A 20,240-nucleotide genomic window follows, 5' to 3' on the forward strand; every position below is an offset into this window, starting at 1 on the left:
TTGACTCATCACATACGCTGCTGCTACTGTTTAGCTAGCCTGTAACCTAGACACTTTATCCCTAACTACAGTATTTATTTATTTAAGAACAAATTCTTATTTACAATGACGGCCTACACCGGCCAAACCCGGACGACGCTGGGCCAATTGTGCACCGCCCTACGGGACTCCCAATCACGGTCAGTTGTGATTCAGCCTACCACTCAAAAGTTTGGACACATCTACTCATTCCAGGGTTTTTCTGTATTTTTACTATTTTCTACATTGTAGAATAATGGTGAAGACATCAAAACTATGAAATAACACATGGCCATGAGGCCAGTGGTGACTGAAAGAGTTTAATGGCTGTGATAGGAGAAAACTGTGGATGGATCAACAATATTGTAGTTACTGGAGCTAAGCACAGGCAAAATCCTAGAGGAAAACCTGGTTTAGTCTGCTTTCCACCACACACACTGGGAGATAAATTCACCGTTCAGCAGGACAATAACCTAAAACAAGGCCAAATCTACACTGGAATAGTTTACCAAGAAGATGGTGAAATGTTCCAGAGTGGCCAAGTTACAGTTTTGATTTAAACCTGCTTGAAAATATATAGCAAGACCTGAAAATGGTTGTCTAGCAATGATCAACAACAAATTTGACACAGCTTAAAGAATTTTTCAAAATAATGGAATGGGCAAATGTTGAGCAATCTAGGTGTGGAAAGCTCTTAAGAGACTTACCCAGAAAGGTGGTTTTCAAAATGTGGGGGGAAAAAAATCAAGGGGTGTGAATACTTTCTGAAGGCACTGTATCTACCTCAATTACCTCGTACCCTGCACATCAACTCAGTACTGGTGCCCAGTATATACAGCCAAGTTATCGTTACTCATTGTGTATTTATTCCTTGTGTTATTATATATATTTTTGCATTGTTGGTTAGGGCCCATAAGTAAGCATTTCACTGTTAGTCTACACCTGTTGATTACAAAGCATGTGACAAATAACATTTGATTGGGCATAATATTCTCAGACATACGTTAGTGAGTAGATAGATAACACAAAACAGAGCGTTCTTCCTTATTGCAATGTTAAGAGAACCATGATTACTTTGGATGGTTGTTTCTCATCAGAAGACAACAGGATGCAGTTTCTGGGGATGCCATGTCATTGGTTCTTGAATCGGTAGGATTTGACCTATCACTGGTTAGGTCTATTCTCTACTACTGCATTATTGCTGAAGAAATACAGCTTGTATGTATGCATGTATGAATGAGAGAAACTGTTGTTCACAACAGTCAGAGAAAAAATACCCTACTGATGTAGACCATCTCTCAGGGAACAGTACATGAAGACTAATCAAGACCAACACATCATGTGTAGCTGCACTCACTGCATTGTAACATACCAAATCTTCCCCAGAAAAATATTTCTCATGCAAAATACTTAATGTTTAGTTTGGAGTCATACTTGAGCATGGATGCAACATAACAGTAGATAAGTGAGGGGGAGTCAGGGAAAGGGTAGTGATTCAGCTGGAGGGAATACAAGATAAATGGTGAAGAGCAGCTGAGGAATGGAGCAGTAATGGAGCCTGACTCTTCTCTCTGAGCAGAAACAGACGCGGGGGGCCGAGAGAGGGAGAGACAGCTGTAATAGCGTGAGGGTGAGAGACGGTAAGAGAGAGCAAGAGAGAGACGGGGCTAATAAGCTGCTCCTCCATATTTAACCACGGCGGATGTGTTTGAGTGGGTGGCCTCCTCACTCACACCCCTTCCAGGTTTCTCAGTTACAGCAGAATCCACTCAGCTGAGGAGGATAGGAGAGAGAGTGGTTTTGGTCTCAGAAGTGAGGAGATAGAGAACAGTGGCTGGGGGATAGAAGAGGGAATATTAGTCATCAGAGTCAACAAAAGAATGTTCTGTCTGCCAGGATTAGGGTCTGTGCAGGATCTTCACAATGTGACAACAGCCAAATGACAACACTGGTAACGGCACAAAATGACCACCGTATTGAAACACCCAGAAACATTCTAAACACCCAGGACACCTGAGAACTCTCTGACTGGGTCCCTCACTCCTGCCTCACATGCACCAGAGAATGTACATTCATATAGAGGGGAGGCCATGAGTAGTCAGAGCAAAGAGCAGTTTAACAGTAGGGCAGTTAAGGACACGGTGGAAAGCACTTGGCCACTAGATCCGGCCCACAGCTAATTAGTGGCTAAGGCACGCACCATGGTTACACCATTACCACCCTTAGCGGAGTTGCCAACAACCAGAAGTATCCCTTTAACATTGAAGGGGGATATGTATTTTTTAGCCAAGAGCAGGAACAGCACCGTGGTCAGAACCTGGTAATATCAGAATGTAGGATGGGACATAAACCTAACAACTTCAAGACTAATCTCTCTGAACAGGGGAAAAAAACATCCCCAAATTCACTGAGAATACATTACATAGGATGAAGAAACAATACTCCGAGCCGCAGCTCCATTCTACTTGTTAAACATATACAACTGGTACTGTATACTTGTTGGGTTGAGAGTGGCATGGGGTGTGGTGGTCCGTGGGTGGCTTTTCACCATTTCTTTGGAATCCTCATGTCTAACTCATTGTTCGAATTTTTGGGGGTCCAAATCAGATGTTATGTAGTATATTTATTGAATATTATATACATCCTATAATTTAAAAATGGCCAATTTGGGTGCAATCAATTAGCTTAATTTCTCAGAGATCAAATTATATTTCAACCAAATAATGTTGCAGTAAGGCAAATCTTATCAGTTTCTAACTACAGAAACATTTTCAGAACAATCTGAGATGGTGGGTGTCATGGCTCGCTGAAATGACATGGAATGACCCGCCTGCTACGTTAGCCACTACTACAGCTGGCGTCACCCAGGGGTTTAACCTGGACAAACATTAAATGATGCACCTCAGACTGGTGCTTTGTCTACACCTGTAACAAAACAGTACAGCAGGAATGAGCAACCAGTCTTGGACATTCACTGTCTTGTGATCTCAAATACGGAAGACACATTTCAGTTGAAGGCATTCAGTTGTACAGCTGACTAGGTGTCTTCCCTTTCTATCAGAAAGACAAAAAGCTATTCTACTTCTACCATCTCTGTGACTGAACTATAAAACCTGCCCTGGCCTCTCCGGTTTTCCCTCCAACCACTGCAAACCTGTTGCAAAACTATTTAGACAGTTACTATAAGGAATCAACTCTCCACAAGATGAGAACCATCTTCAGGATCAGGTCTCAGAGCCATAGATAAGAGGAGATCACGTTTAACACATTAAAAGGTTATAAAGTGAATGAACTACATGTTTGATGTCAGCGTAACTGTAAAGTTGTTGGGTAACCTAATTTGGAATGAAAACCATGCCTCCTGTCTCTGGTTAAAACATCATCAATGTTAATTATTTTTTAGCGTTCACCCATCTGTAGAAAACTGGTATTATTCCTCAAGATCTGCAATAACACATTCAGGGTGACTATATTTCAGTGAGAAATAAAAAAGACAAACCATTTCATTTTGTGAACTTTACATAGAGTAGCACAGTATGTGTCATAATACCCGTAAAACCAAGTGGTCAAACAAGTTAATTGTTCCAAACGTTTTTCCACCATTCATTTTAGAAACACTTAAAATAAGGGCTGTGTTTCATGTAGGTTTACCTACCTTGGCGTTACATTTTGATAACTGTGTAAATCGCTCTAGGACAAGGTGACTTTTATCAATATATTTGCCTGTATTTACCCCCCAAAATGTAAACGTTAATTAGCTGCTAATGCGACTATCTTAAAGAACTACAAATGCCATGATGATGTGGACGAGACAGCCGAATCGAGGCAAAGGTAAGAGTCTCTAGATGAGCTAACATTAGATAGTTAGTTAAATATAGTAATTAATAAATTGGCTACATTTCTTTAAAATGGACAATTCTGTGAACGGTCTTGTGCAAGTTTTAAATTGACACAATACCTGTTAGCAAAGGTGTCAGCTAGAGATGACGTGCAGGAGCTTACAGGGATTTGTAGTCTTGCATGATGTCTAGTTTGATGCTAATTAGAATTTCCAAATAGAGCCGAAAATTATTTGATACCTTGTCACCTTGTTCGAGATCGATTTGAACACAGCCCTTATTTGAAGTGTTTCTAAAATTCCCTATAGGAAAAATGAATGGTGGAAAAACAATTGGAACCATTTCCCTGTTTGACCGTAAGGTTCTATGGCTGTTATGACACCTCCACTGTGAGGCTCTATACCTTAAAAGTTTAAAATAAGTCAATACATGATGTGTCCTCCATAAATTACATTGCTCTTTCCAGAGCGCCCCACAGACACCATAATCAATTCATAAGTTAACCAATCGCATTCATTCTCCCCTTTGAGAACACAACTCTCTGAGACACGCACACAGACACACACTTTCTCTCTCTTATCACAGTATGGAAGAGCACCCTGCTCCTAGGTACTTCTGATTGCAGTTACATATGGGTGGATGGTTGGTGGGTGGTAGGCTTTGTTGTAGTTGTTTGTCTTGAACAGGCAATGATGAGTGACCACAGTGTCAGTATGGGACAGGATCAGTCAATGTTTCATACATATTGGGACAGGGCGTCTGTCTTCCACCTACCACACCCTCCCATCCTCTCACCCCTGGATGAGCCCCAGGAGACCCTGCATACCCAGCGATGATACCCAGAGCATCTCCACCAGGTTGTACTGACAGTAGCCCATCAGGAAGCCAAACAGCACATCGGTCATGTTGTGTCTTCCCAGCAGCACCCGGCTCAGCCCCACCAGACCAGACCACAGGAACACAAGCACCCGCAGGGGGGCGGCCAGCACCAAGTGGGCCAGCAGGAAACGGGCACACATGGCGGACCGGGTGGCGTGCCCCGAGGGGAAGGAGTAGCGGTCCACGGAGAAGGTGGCGAACATGTCCATGCGGTTGTGGGATGGGCGGCGCCGACGGACGACCGCTTTCACGATGCCAACCAGGATCAGGTCAAGAATGAGAGCTGAGGGGAGAGGATGCAGAATGGGGTGCGAGATATGAGAGAGAGGGGGAAAGAGATGAGCAATTACATGGTTGGCAAACAGACCAGTCAGTAAACAGTATACAGTACCAAAACAAACAAATGTATGCACACACTAACAAATACACTAACACCCAGCATATAGTATTAGCAGCAATACACATTGCACCCACACAAACATATAATGTTATCACAGTATATGAGACAACAAACTCTACGCCTGTTTGAGCCGAACCTCCACACAAACACACACGCGCTCAGTAACAGCTTTGGCCTTTTGCCAGGGAGGGAAAGGGAGAAGATGTGTGAGGAAAGAGAAAGAAACAAAGACAGAGAGCTGCAGTCTTTTCCTCCTTATCTAGGCTGTAAAGGAGTGTAACGGATGTGAAATGGCTAGCTAGTTAGCGGGTACGCGCTAGTGGCATTTCAATCAGTTACGTCACTTGCTCTGAGACTTAAGTAGTGTTGCCCCTTGCTCTGCAAGGGCCGTGGACTTTGTGGAGCGATGGGTAACGATGCTTCGTGGGCGACCGTTGTTGATGTGTGCAGAAGGTCCCTAGTTCGCGCCCGTGTCGGGGCGAGGGGACGACGTAAAGTTATACTGTTACATTGATGCTGTTGACCCGGATCACTGGTTGCTGCGGAAAAGGAGGAGGTTGAAAGGGGGGTGAGTGTAACGGATGTGAAATGGCTAGCTAGTTAGCGGGTACGCGCTAGTAGCATTTCAATCAGTTACGTCACTTGCTCTGAGACTTAAGTAGTCTTGCTCTGCAAGGGCCGCGGCTTTTGTGGAGCGATGGGTAACGACGCTTCGTGGGTGACTGTTGTTGATGTGTGCAGAGGGTCCCTGGTTCGCGCCCGTGTCGGGGCGAGGGGACGGTTTAAAGTTATACTGTTACAGGAGCAGCTGTCATTGGCTCCTCCAGCCCTTCTGGCTGCATCACACGACAGGGACCGCCCCTCCCGTCTGCTTGCGTCACACAGCAACAGACTTCTGCCGACTGAGTGGTACCGGCACACTCTGCTACTGTGCTGTAGATTCTAGCTCAGGCTGAACCTTGTGAATACTTAAACTGCAGAGAGGACCCCTCGCTCTGTCTGTTTATTTTTCTGTCTGTGAGACAGGCAGACATTCAGACACTCTTTCACCCCAGGACCACACCACCACTACACACCAACAGGGGACATTCTCTGTCTCTTCTAGTGTCTGACTGTTCATAGCGTTGGAAGACTTGAGACGACAAGAGATGGCACACTCTGCCTGATCCCCCCTGGATGTGTATTTCTAGCATCAGCATTGTAAGTGTGTGTGTGTGTGAGAGAATCTGGCACCAGCATCTGAAGAGTGTGTGTGCGTGTTTACTAGTGATGCGCGGGTCAACCGTTTGTTCACACGCATTTGTTAATAACCCATCCGCAACCGCCTGACTATGTGATGAAGTGAAACTCTGAGTCCTGCAGCCAACCCTAACCTGCAAATAGGCCGATAGAAAATGCTCTGTACAGTCGGAGACGGCAGAACAATTTTTTGACAGGTGGTACGGGAAAAAAAAAAATGTATACTTAATTTAGATACGTTTCTGCTTATAATTTCTGACATTTTGGTAGAATATTCTTTAGTCAACTTATCTATAATTAGATACATGCAGTTTCTCTTCTGTTATTATGACCTAGAAGAAGAAAAATAAACCCCTTGCTCACTATAATGTCATAAAATCGATGAATGCTTTACTCTATTTGACATTGGTAAAGTTCTCTTTCGGCTTTGCTTCTCTCGTGTAGCAGCCATTTAGGGACCGGGGAGAAAATGCAATAGCAAAAAGACTTTCTGTACAAAATATTCTAATGACATCAGTTTGACCAGTTAGGGAAATTAAAAGCAGTGAAAACGACCCAACATGTTTCTGATAATTTCAATTCGGCTTGGATGCATATTTTGTGGTTGAAATACTATCAGCTTTTATGACACTGATACAGATGGCACCTTTAGAGACTGTCCCTAACCGCACATTCATTCTTTAAAGATGCTGAAATCAATAAATATTTCTCTACTCTTGCTCCCGAGTCAAAATGTACATTTGGTGTATCATTTTACTGCAAAGTAATGTATAATTCTGCAGGAGTTGATATTATATTAGGCTATGTGAGAGTTTATATTCAGGGTTCAGACTTCAGTTACTATTCAATTTAACCCATCTGAACAGTAGGCTACAGTTTCCTTGATGTGAGATATTTGAAGTTCCCATCTTGTGACTCTCGAATTTGTATAGCGCCTCACAATCATCACACATAACATAACTTTGGTGAAGGCGTATCATGCTCTTTTACCACTTCACCAAATCTTTCCCAAACATTGCTGTTCTGGCCCTCCCTTATCTTTATTTTCAACTCTCCATTTCACAGCTTTTTTCTTATTGAATTCAACTCCGACCTTATCCCTTTTCCCTCAGTGGATCGACGTTATCTTTTTCTGCCCATGTTCCCAAAAGCATTTGGTGATTGCCGTGCATTTGGTGTGCGTAGTTAGTCCCTAAAGCATAGGCTTACACAATTATTGAAGATAAAAACGATGCAAGAAAAACCTCAAATGTAGCCTATAGATATGAATTGCAAAATTATTATACATTTGTGGATTTTTAATGGATTGCTTTCTCTTTATTCAACCCACCCGCCCTTCATCCACACAATATTTCATGACCCTAAACCCACCCGCCCCGTGGATATAACCGCAGGGACTGCTGATTATAAGTCACCCCGTGCTGTAGTATTCAAGATAGATGCTTGGAATTAGGCCTCCAAAATATTGCCTTAAGTGTGCTAGATACACTAGGGCGCATAATCATAAGGAATTATAACACTGTACTGTGTGTCACCTTGCCTGAACTGTTGTGAAGAGTGGAGCAGAGACAGATCTGCTAGATGAGGGAATGGAGAGAGGGATGGCCTCTGGACAGGAGTGAAGGAGAGAAACAGATGGGTCACAGGATGAATGGAGGGATGACCGTTACAGGTAAGGAGCTGGCACCAAAGGAAAGAGAAAAAAATAGAGACAATTAAAAAAATATTGTGAAGGGAGGGGTGGAATAGTGTGTGTGTGTGTGTGTGTGTCTGCTGTAAGGCATGGGTAGATGAGGGGGCATACGCAGGATAGGCCTAATTAGAATAAGGTGCCAAATCCTTCCCTCCTCTCATCTCAGACTAATCTGTACTGATACTTATCTGAAAGCACAAGACGGGTGAAAAACAATAGGGTGTGTGATTCCTACCAAGGATGTGCTTTCATCTTCTACCATCATTGCAAATGGAGAAGAGGGAGAAAAGGAGCCACTACAGACTATAAATATGTAGGCTACCTACTGATCTAATAAAAACACCAATATAGACATTCATTATTAAGCATGGCATCCTCCTTGTGGTCTGTGTGTGCAGTCATTGACTTGTACTGAAATAGGTGCCGGTACCATTCGTATTTAGGTGCAGCAACTCCTCAATAGTGTTCAGCTAATATTCTATATGAGGTGCAGGAACTCAAACAGATGAATACTTCAGGTGCTGATACTCAGTTCCGATGAGCTCCTGACCAAGTCAAACACTCTGTGTGTGTGTGCGTATCTGCTGTAAAAAACCCGGGGATAGGGATGAGTGGTGGGATGCATGAAAATTACAATAGGTGGTGTGGTGGTAACCTTAACATTTGAATTCTATTTCTATGGAAGAAATCTAAATCAGAGCCTTCCGGCTTTCTACACTGGAGGCTGCCTGTCAGAATTACTATCAATAAACCCATTAATATAACATGATCATATTTACCCATGAAGAGATTGAACATAATTTCCTGTCCTGCGGCACTGTCAGCCTTATACAGGCAGTAGGCTGTCCCAACCAGCCATGGTATTCCATGTCCAGAAATTTCTATCAGTTTCATCAATGGTCGAATGCTGCCCCAGGATGAATCTTCACAGGCACACACGCCAAGCCGCTTGGAGAGCCACAGGTCTATGGCGAGGAGGGAGCTAAGGGCTATCCCGATAAAGGAAGGGTTGAGCCGCATACAGTCCTCTTCGGGCATGCCTGTGTTGGAGGAGGTGGAGGACCCGGAGCCTCTTCGCCGGGTAGGGCTCTCTGAGGCCCGCAGTCTGGCTGCAGCGGTTGGGTCGGAGCCCTGCCGCTGGAAGAGAGTGGCTGGAGGGGTTCGGTTCAGCGACATGAACTCGTAGCGTCCGTTGCCATTGGTGCTACCACTGAGACCTGGGCTCCCACCTCCACTGCGATTGGCGTTGTTTTTGGCTTTAGGAGAAGGCATTTTGTTCGGTTTCTGTGCTTGAAATTAGGTGTAATGTCACCGCTTCACAGGTGACAATTCCTCTTACGTCCTCAACAACTTTTCTGAAACGCCATTTTTGTTTTTCCTAGCGCAAAGCACACTGGGAAATGTGCTCTCGTTGAAAGATTGCGAATGAGGTAAACTGAATAATTACCTGACTATTGTAAATGTGTATAATTATGAACAAAACACTGTTATTGAATGTTCAATCAAATCCAATTGTATTTGTCACATGCGCCTTACAGTGAAATGCTTACTTACAAGCCATTAACCAACAATGCTGTTTTAAGAAAAATATGTGTTAATAAAGTATTTACTAAAATAAACTGAAGAGCCAATAGGCATAACAGCAAGCAGAGGTTTGGGAGTGGAGGTGCATGGACTTTTTTTTAAATTCGCCAATGGCGAGAAGGATGGGGGAATAATTGTTTTTCCCTCTCTACATACGGCTAAATTGGTCACTAATACAGGAATAGTATAGGCCCAGTGCACTACTTTTGTGGGGGGGACAACATTTTATTTTATTTATTAATATATATATATATATTTAAAAAAAAATGATTTTTCAAGATGTGCTGCAACACCCCTATCTCCCACGGCTATGCCAATAGGCTAAGCTTAGAGTGCATTGACTGCAATACATCTTTCTATTAGGGCTAGCTAGTAATCTTAATCAAAATGTCTTTATATATAAGGAAGCATTTTAAATTTACACTAGTCACCTCTGCCTCAGTGAGATCGCTGCTCTGATTGGTTGGGGATTTTACATACTTGTAACTCTCTTCTGTTGTCCATTCATTCAGGGCCATGTGTATAGACCAGGGTTTCCCAAACTCGGTCCTGGATCCCCTACTGGGTGCACGTTTTGGTTTTTGCCCTAGCACTACACAGCTGATTCAAATAACCAACTCATAATCAAGCTTTAATTATTTGAATCAGCTGTGTAGTGCTAAGGCAAAAAACAAAACGTGCTCCCAGGAGCAGCCCCAGGACCGAGTTTGGGAAACCCTGGCCTAGACATAGCGCCAAAAGGCCGTATTAGCATGGGCATCGCCATTTAGGGCTTTCACCATTTTTATGTAGTCAACTGAGTGGGACTACCAACTTCATTAGCTGATCCTTTCTAGTGACCCGGTTGGAGTCATGTCCAACTGGGTTACCAGGAGGGATCAACCAATCGTGAAGAAGAAAATGGACTACTTCAAAATGGAGATTGCCTCACTGGCGCTGCCCATGCAGTTACTGCTGCTATAAATGGCACAGATACGAAGATGAGTCCTCCATCTATCTATCTCTATGAGCCAGAGCCTATTTTATGTCTGCTACATTAGGTTACCTAGCCTATAACCTACTACAGGGCCATACCACTGCTGGCTTGCTTCTGAAGCTAAGCAGGGTTGGTCCTGGTCAGTCCCTGGATGGGAGACCAGATGCTGCTGGAAGTGGTGTTGGAGGGCCAGTAGGAGGCACTCTTTCCTCTGGTCTAAAAAAATATCCCAATGCCCCAGGGCAGTGATTGGGGACACTGCCCTGTGTAGGGTGCCGTCTTTCGGATGGGACGTTAAACGGGTGTCCTGACTCTCTGAGGTCATTAAAGATCCCATGGCACTTATCGTAAGAGTAGGGGTGTTAACCCCGGTGTCCTGGCTAAAAATTCCCAATCTCGCCCTCAAACCATCATGGGCACCTAATAATCCCCAGTTTACAATTGGCTCGTTCATCCCTCTCCTCTCCCCTGTAACTATTCCCCAGGTCGTTGCTGCAAATGAGAACGTGTTCTCAGTCAACTTACCTGGTAAAATAAAAAAAATAAAAAAAATACAGCCACAAAGTCATTAATTCCAACTATTTCTACAATTTATATTATTAAAATATTATTTTAACATTAGCTTAGCCATAACCTTAAATTAAGACCAAAACGTTTTTACGATATAGCCAATTTTGACTTTGTGGCTGTTGTAACTAGTGGAAACCATATAACCCCCACCGACTTCTCCTTCACATCTCCTCGCCACTGAGAGAGGACCATGCCTGGGATACTGCTAGGAGATGAATTCCCCAACTTCGAAGCCGAGACAACCATCGGGAAGATCAAATTCCAAGACTTCCTAGGAAACTAGGAAGTGCTACCTGTTGTAGGCTAAACAAGTCGGTGTGATGATCTGCGGTAGCCTACCTGTACCTCAACCGTTATTTTGTATCTGCAGCAGACTGTCATCAATTGCATAATCAGTAGCCTAATTCACTGATGGTGTGTTTGTATATCATTTGACATACAGACAATAAACAAATATACTTGGCTGCATGCTCATTGCCACGACATCAGCGTGAAATTGGTAATACACGGAAGCAAGTGTCATATCATGATGGTAGCCTAATCATAGACGCTAAGCACCGGCCCAGGACCAGTTTCAGTTTTAACATATAAATCCGTGGTTCGGGGTCATATGGAAAGTGGAGAACGCTGATCCCATATCAGATCCTAAAACCGTGGAGGCTAGAGGTCACACAAAAGATGTTGTACCTCAATCCCTATTAAAATGTCAGTCAATCGTGAATTAGATTTGATTGATTTTGATATAAATACGTCCTGTTTTGAACGTATACGCTCTTGACCTGAGCCTTTATAGAAGGTTAACCTTAGGAGAGACTTTCAGCTGCTGTCACACTAAAAAGTGAATAATTGACAGCTGTACATACAAAAAAAAAATCTTTCCTTATTTTACAAGGTACATTGACTGAGAACACATTCTCATTTATAGCAACCTGGGGAATAGTTACAGGGGAGAGGAGGGGGATGAAGGAGCCTGTTGGAAGCTGGAACTGATTAGGCGGCCATGATGGTATGAGTTCCAGATTGGGAATTTAGCCAGGACACTGGGGTTAATGCCCTTAAGATCCATGGGATCCACACAGTAAGGACACCTGTTTAACATCCCATCCAAAAGACTTCTTCAACACACGGCAATGTCCCCAATCACTGCCCTGCAGCATCGGGATGTTTATTTTTAGACCAGAGGAAAGAGTGCCTCCTATTGGCCCTCCAACACCACCTGGTCTCCCATCCAGGGACAACCCTGCTTAGCTTCAGAGGCCAGCCAGCAGTGGGATATGCTGGCTGTAGCAGACAGTATTTTCCAGAGTGACTTACAGAAGCAGTTTGGGATAAGTGCTTTGCTCAAGGGCACATCAACAGATTTTTCACTTAGTCGGCGCAGGGATTCAAACCAGTGACCTTTCAGTTACTGGCACACTGCTCTTAACCTTTATGCTACCTGCCGCCCCATGTAAAAATAGAGAGGCATGTTTTTTCTAGGCTAGCCCTATACATTGAAATTCTTTCTGCAACAACATCCCATTTCAAGTTAGTTGTTGTGACGTGAGCATGTAGATGTGTGTGCACCTATATCCAGCTGACCCCTCCTTCATTTATCGGTAAACTGTTTAGAGGAACACAATAGCACCAGTATGTTAAACCAGCCTGCACTGAGAGTGTGTGACTGACCAGACAAGGTTGACATTGTTTAGGGGTGTGTGTCTCAGTGCTTCAATTGGCTTTTGTCTCCGAGCCAGGTGACCATCCAAAGTATTTTTCTTTTGTTAGGTTTATTAATCCGACCATTTAAAAAAACAAAAAAACAAGCACACACAACTTGAAAAAGCTTAAGCAAAATCATCAAGGATATGACAAAGTCTGAGACTTATTTCCATTGTGGTCCTCTTGAAACCAGATGGCTAGGCAAGATTGAACACTGTTGAACACAGTATGACAGCGAGATAATAAAACATAAAAACAAAGAACAACTATCTCATCATTGCAGTTACATCGTAGGCAGAGGCAACTCATTCCAATCTGAGGCTCCAGTATACAAGAAAGTACCTTCCCAGCATTACTCCTGAACGTGTATAAGCACACATTAGGAACACCTGATCAGGTGCTGTGATTGTGTGCATCTTCAGCATGGGGAAAGTAATCACTTAGATATCTTGGTGCAGAACCATAAATATTCCTGTAAACCTAACCCCGTCTAATCTGAGACACCCTCAACAGGCAGCCAGTTGAGTTCCTGAAAGCTGCTCCTGTCTATGTGAGTACGTAGACTCACCTTCAATACTACCCTGATCAGTATATTCTGGGCTAGCTCGAGCTTCCCCTTCAGAAGCTTAGATAAGCCCCCAAACCAGGAAGTACTAGAGTAGTCAAAATGGCATTGAATTAGGGCAGTGGCTGGCATTCTCATGGAGTTCTTATCATGCAGCTTGGACTTTCTAGCCAAAAACTTAGTCCTGGCATTAACCTTCCCAAGCACTTTAGTGGCCATGCTCACGCCTCCCAAGTTTCCATAGAGGATACATACAAGGTAGCTAACAGAGGTTTTTGTAGTCTGCACCTCACCTCCTAACTCCACTCTGATTTCAGAGGACCTACACAATTTAGGTCTGAACTCCCCAAAAATTGCCTCCGGTTTACCTAAGTGCAGAGATGGCGTATTAGCTCAAAGCCATTTGCTAATGTTAGTAAGCTCTGTGCTAACTAAGTATGCTCTCCAACATAGTTTTACTTTTGTGAGACACCAGAAGTGTAGAGTCATCTGCATAAAGGAAATGATGGCAAGAACACACATTTTTTATACAGTAAAAACAGAAGAGACCCAATCACGCTCCCCTGCGGAATGCCACAACTCATTGGTTTTGCCTTAGACAGTGAACCATTAACCTCTACCACTTGCTTTCTCCCTTTCCAGTTTGGAGATTGGGATACAGTGGTTAACCTTCTGTAGGTCAAGCAGTACCATTCCACAGATATTTCCCTCATCAATCTCTTTCCTGATGAAGTCAGTCAAGTAAAGTAGACAAACCCGACTGAAAATCACACATTAGACTTGGTTGACATTCATACATTTGCTCATGTCAACTCTTTCCAGGATCTTTGATGTTATACTGAGGATAGATACAGGCCAGTGGAGGCTCCTCGGAGGAAGGGGAGGACCATCCTCACTGAGTTTCTTCAAATTAAAAAAGGTAAAACATTGAAAACTAGACTAAATATATTCACGTCACCAAATAATTTATTAAAAGACACTGTTTTGCAATGAAGGTCTACAGTAGCCTCAACAACACTCTGTAGGGTAGCAGCATGATGTAGCCGGAGGTCAGCTAGCTTCCATCCTCTTGGTACATTGACTTCAATACAAAACCTAGGAGGCTCTTGGTTCTCACCCCCTCCATAGACTTACACAGGACGTCTTCCAACCTATCAGAGCTTTTACAGCATGAACTGACATGAAATCAAAGGATCAGAGAATGAATCTAGTACTGAAAGCATAAGCTACAGCTATCTAGCACTGCAGTGCATAAAATGGGCTGAGTAGTTGACTCAAAGAGAGAAAGACAACAGTTTTTAACAAATTAATTTCTTCAAAAATGAAGGAGAAGCAAGAGATTTTGTATTTTATTTTCAGTTTCACTTACTTAGCTAGCAAATGCAGCTGGCTAGTTTAGTTACTCAAACACCTGGCTCAAACAGAGGGATACGATGTTAGCTAGCTGGCAATGACTATCCAACACAACACTTGAACTCTTTCAAGTCAAAGTAAGCTTTTGGTTTTATTAAATTATTGCCACCGGGGCCGCCGGTCTAACTGCTTACTGACTATACACTGTAGCGTTACTGATTGTGGTGGGTTTACAAATGATAATTTTTATTTAACTAGGCAAGTCTGTTAAGAACATTCTTATTTACAATGACTAATGCATTAGTTCTATTAGCTATGTTGACTAGGACGTTACATTAGCTAATATGGGGACAACAATGTAGGCTGTGTGTAGTGGTTTGGCTTGGAAAGTTTTTTTTTGCCTGGTCACATAAAGCTGATGTGATGTTCATTGAAGTCCACAAACGAAGGGGAAAGGTGAGAGCAGGAGAGCGCATAGAGGCAAGAAGGAATACAACATGGCTGCTATGATGAGGGTGTATTCATTCCGTCGATTCTGTTGAACAACGTTTCTTAAACGGAAGCCAACGAAACGGGGATGAAAATATCTGATTTTGTCCAATATAAAATCTCATTTGCAACTGTTGGACTGATGATTACACCCTAGATAAGCTAGATGCAGGCAAGAGAGGCGGTATTGAATGTGTCACGGTCTGTCCATGTGTCACTTTCTCATCTCAAATTTCTCTAGACATGTGTGCACCTACATTGTAAACTTTTATTCATGGGCTACGTTGTAGCAACCTCATGATGTGTGTTGGGATAACTTGAGTATCATGTAGTAGCCTAAACCAATCGATGTTACATTGAACTGGGTGAGTGTAATATGAATGACAGTCATCCAACAAGGCTCATGGGAAGAAAAAAATGATTGTTCTCCCTCATCATAGAAGGCACTGACCGCCACTGAAACAGGCCTATAATTCCCAGGGTCAGACTTTATCCCCTTCTTATACAGAGGTATAACTTTCGATTGTTTCATGTCCCTAGGAAAGATGCCATGTTCAAGAGAGAGATTGACGATATGTTTAATACATGAGGCAATTTGCTCAGCAGAATCTCTAAGAAACTTTGTAGTCCTGTAGCTTTGGAGCATTTAAGCTATGCTAGCATACTGGCTACTTTGGCTGTTGCTACCTTTGCAAAAGAAAAAGAGTCCAGTCCAATACTGTTTAGTTTGTTTTTGGTAGTACTACTATTGCCTAGTTCCTTAAATGACCTTAAAAGGGTAATTTTTGTTATCAATGATTTTATCAGTAAAGTAACCCCTCTTAGCTGCATCAAGCCATTGAGGGCTTCCACCATTTTTTTTGTGTTCAACTGGGTGGGACTTCCATCTTCATTGGCTGATGACCCGGTTGGAGTCATGTCCAACTGGGTCATCAGGAGGGATCAGCCAATCGTGAAGTAAATTGACACTTTAAAATGGAGAAGGCCTCAATGGTGCTGCCCATGTAGGGGAGAGGCGTTGTGACGTGAGGTGTTATAATTTTTTTTAAAGCAGATTTAGCTATTTTATTGGGTAATATGATATGGCAGGGCGTTCCATGTAATCGTGGCTTTATACAATACTGTGCATTGCCTTGAATTTCTTTTGGACTTGTGACAAGACCACTGGTGGCATTCTTGTGGGGTACGTATGTCTGTCAGAACTGTATGTTATTTGATTATACAGACAATGTGGAATTTTCATAAAAACAAGAAGTGATGCAGTCAATCCTTCTACTTTAGTGAGACGGGCATGCTTCTTGTTGATATCAACCCTTGTGTTACAATGACGTGCTGCCCTGTTCTGTGCCAAATGCAGCTCCTTTTTGCAGCTCCTCAACATTTAACCGGGCATAGTCAATATGTAATACAATCACAGCTTGCAGGACCTGTTTGATCGACTGTGGTGTTAAAAAAAAGCAGGGCATCTCTTTATCACAGACAGACATCTCTCCATCTTTACAAGAATATGATCAATATGCCTTTACCTTGACACTTTACGCTCTATTAGATTGTAAATTGGCATGGTCAAGGCATATTGATGATATTCTTGTAATGATGGAGAGATCAAATTGTATTTGTCACATGCTTTGTAAAGAACAGAAGTTGACTAACTCTATAATACCTACTTACGGGCACTTCCCAACAATGCAGAGTGAAATAAAATATAAAAGTAATAAATACACAATGCGTAACAATAATTTGGCTGCATACTCAGGGTACCAGTATCTAGTCGATGTGCAGGGGTACGAAGTAGATATGTATACTGAACAAAAATAAATGCAACATGCAACAATTCTAAGGATTTTACTGAATTACAGTTCATGAGGAAATCAGTCAATGGAAATAAATTCATTAGGCCCTATTCTATGGATTTCACATGACTGGGAATACGGATATGCATCTAGTCACAGATGCCTTAAAAGAATGTCACTGCATTTTTGTGCATTCAAATTGCCTTCGATAAAATGCAATTGTGTTCATTGTCCGTATCTTATACCTGCCCATACCATAATTCCACCGCCACCATGGGGCACTATGTTCACAATGTTGACATCAGCAAACCGTTCACCCACACGATGCCATACACGTGGTCTACGGTTGTGAAGCCAGTTGTACATACCGCCAAATTCTCTAAAATGACGTTGGATGCGGCTTATGGTAGAGAAATTAACATTAAATTCTCTGGCAACAGCTCTGGTGGACATTCCTGCTGTCATTAGCCAATTGCATGCTTCAAAACTTAAGACATCTGTGGCATTGTGTTGTGACAACTGCACATTTTAGAGTGGCCTCTTATTGCCCCCAGCACAAGGTGCACCTGTGTAATGATCATACTGTTTAATCAGCTTCTTGATATGCCACACCTGTTAGGTGTATGGACTGACGGCTAGTTGCCAGTTAGGTAACACAAAATTCATAGCAACTTCCAGGCAACTAACTGCCATTAAGTTTCTGTGAAATGCACACTAACCTCTTATCAGTGCAGCTCGTTGTCATATGCTCTTATAAAGATAGCAGAATTGACTTTTGAAATAAGTGCTCAACCTTTGACAACAACCATCAACCACCTAAACTGGTACAACACTTCCACCGACGGTTGGCACAAATACACAAAATGCAGTAACTTGTTGTTTACCTTACCTTGATTGCAACCAGTAGCCTGTAGTGTACTGTAAAATTATAGGAACTTTTTAAGTGCACCATTTCATTGCATAAAGGAAAATGTGGTGGAGAAGTAAAGGACAGTTCTTTACAACCATCGCAGCAGCAAAGAACCCTTCCTGATATGCAAATAAACATTTGGTGAAAAAGGTTACACATCACATTCACCCCTAACAAAGAACCCCTCAAGAACCTTTTTCTTTTTAGCGTTAGGAGTCAATGTGTAATTTAGCCTATTTTAAACGCAGTGAGAATTGGGCAGTTCTGTTGCCAAAAAAAGTAGCTTGTAGTTAGCTACACCGCTACATGGCAAAAAAGCAATTAACTACTGAAAACACTACCAAAATGTAATTCAACTACCAAGTTACCTCAAAATGTAATTAAATTACTAGTTAAACTACATGTAGTTCACTACTCCCCAACACTGAATACAGAATGATGTGTAAATTGTGGTACTTCAGTTAAAAACATCAGACAGTGGTCACAATTACTGTTTTGATGTAATATGATACTAAAAAGGTGTGGTTCTATGAAGCATTTGTTACCACAAGTACCACAAGTTGTCCTGTTATTTTCTTCACACTTACACACTCCACACACTGTTGCATCATTGGTCAACCACATATTCCAGAGACTGGTCACATAATTTTCAGTCTTTCCATCCTCCTTCCCTTACGTAGTCCGACGTGTTAACGGCTAAAGTGAAACACGAACACTGTGTAATGTTTTAGGCCTGAGTCTGTTCCCACCCCTACCCACATGTTGCTCTCTGGCTGCAGAGCATTTGGACTGGTATTTCCTCTCCTCTGTCTTGAGACCTACTGATAGCTTCTCTCCTCCAGATGGGGAGTCCTGTTCTCCCACCCCCAGGACTTTACTCCAGTGTGTACCACAGAGCTGGCCTGTGCTGCCAAGATCAGCGATGAGTTTAAGAAACGCAACGTCAAGATGATCGCTCTGTCCGTCGACAGCGTGGCCGACCATCTTGCCTGGAGCAAGGTTTGCCTCTACCTGTCTCTCTGCATCCATTGCCTAAGTGGTTAAAATGTAGAGCACATTGCCTAACTACAATATGGACTACAATAATCTCTCTCACAGATTTACTACCATATTGTAACACTGTCAGCCATGTCTAAATCAATATTACATGCACACACCCTGTGTAATCCCCTGAGACTGGTTTAGTCTGCACAGCTGTTACTCTGGCTCAACTGCATTCACAGATGGCCATTTCTTTACAAAAATATATTGTGTAGAACATGTTTGTTTGTCTGTCATGTAGATCAGGGAATAATGTTAGCTCTATTCATTACATTTCTATCTGCAAGGTCCTAAACATTTCACCTCCTCCCGCCAAAGCCTCTCTCAGGTCCAACAGGGAAAGATTTCCTCTGGCCTGCCAAGTTATCAAATCTTACACTGGGGTATTGGTGATGGGCCAAATGGATAGGTTGCTAGGTTACAGCAACACCGCCGCCGTCTTCCAAAGTTCGCAACAACAAGTTTTTGGGAAGAAAAGTGAACTGAAAAAAGTGAAGTGAAAATCTGTCCTGTGAAAACCACTTGCCCCAACACCCTCTACCAACACACACATTTCTGTAAACTTGTGACTAATGGCAGCCTTCCTTCCCATAATGAGGAACCGTATTAATTTCATCTGATGTCCAGCCATTCTACTGCTATTTATACTGCTGCTGTGAACACAGGAACTTTCTGCACCATTTTAACACTTGAAAATAAAAACATGGACTCTGGCCACAACCTGCTCTAACCCAGTCACCCTAATGTTGATGTGTCTGAATGAGAGATGTGTCAGGTTCTATAGTTTACATTTCAGACTAGTTCTGTAGATTATACTACAGATACAGTCAGTTTCTGTTTGTAGTTCACACCAGGATTACATGAGTGAGTTACTGAGCAAAGAAAGGACACTTTTACTCTACTAGCAGTGGTGAAGTCTGTAAAGATTTAAATGATCGAAATCGGAGCCACTTTTTTATTTTTATTTTTTATTTCACCTTTATTTAACCAGGTAGGCAAATTGAGAACCCGTTCTCATTTACAATTGCGACCTGGCCAAGATAAAGCAAAGCAGTTCGACACATACAACAACACATAGTTACACATGGAGTAAAACAAACTGTCACGACTTCTGCCGAAGTCGTTGCCTCTCCTTGTCCGGGCGGTGTTCGGCGGTCGACTTCACCGGTCTTCTAGTCATCATCGATCCA

The 20,240-nt window shown here is 42.6% G+C and overlaps 1 protein-coding gene across 1 annotated transcript; it reads right to left on the reverse strand.

Moving 5' to 3' along the window:
• Nucleotides 1–293: 293 nt before the first annotated feature.
• Nucleotides 294–9,473, reverse strand: LOC129869686 (polyisoprenoid diphosphate/phosphate phosphohydrolase PLPP6-like). The gene is made up of 2 exons (XM_055944340.1): nucleotides 8,848–9,473; nucleotides 294–5,019 (listed from the first exon to the last, which is right to left on the reverse strand). The coding sequence occupies exons 1-2, from the start codon at nucleotides 9,338–9,340 to the stop codon at nucleotides 4,649–4,651; spliced, it is 864 nt and encodes a 287-aa protein (XP_055800315.1). The 5' UTR covers nucleotides 9,341–9,473; the 3' UTR covers nucleotides 294–4,648.
• Nucleotides 9,474–20,240: the final 10,767 nt, after the last annotated feature.

Source organism: Salvelinus fontinalis, chromosome 14 (genome assembly GCF_029448725.1).
Source record: "Salvelinus fontinalis isolate EN_2023a chromosome 14, ASM2944872v1, whole genome shotgun sequence".
NCBI classification, from domain to species: Eukaryota; Metazoa; Chordata; class Actinopteri; order Salmoniformes; family Salmonidae; genus Salvelinus; species Salvelinus fontinalis.

What these genes read in the sequence shown, in the direction of transcription:
- LOC129869686 (XM_055944340.1), bottom strand. Translation starts at nt 9,340, where the DNA reads ATGCCTTCTCCTAAAGCCAAAAACAACGCCAATCGCAGTGGAGGTGGG. An exon ending in TATGTTCAATCTCTTCATGG is followed by an intron (nt 5,020 to 8,847) that starts GTAAATATGATC and finishes CTCTCCCCTCAG; the next exon opens with CTCTCATTCTTGACCTGATC.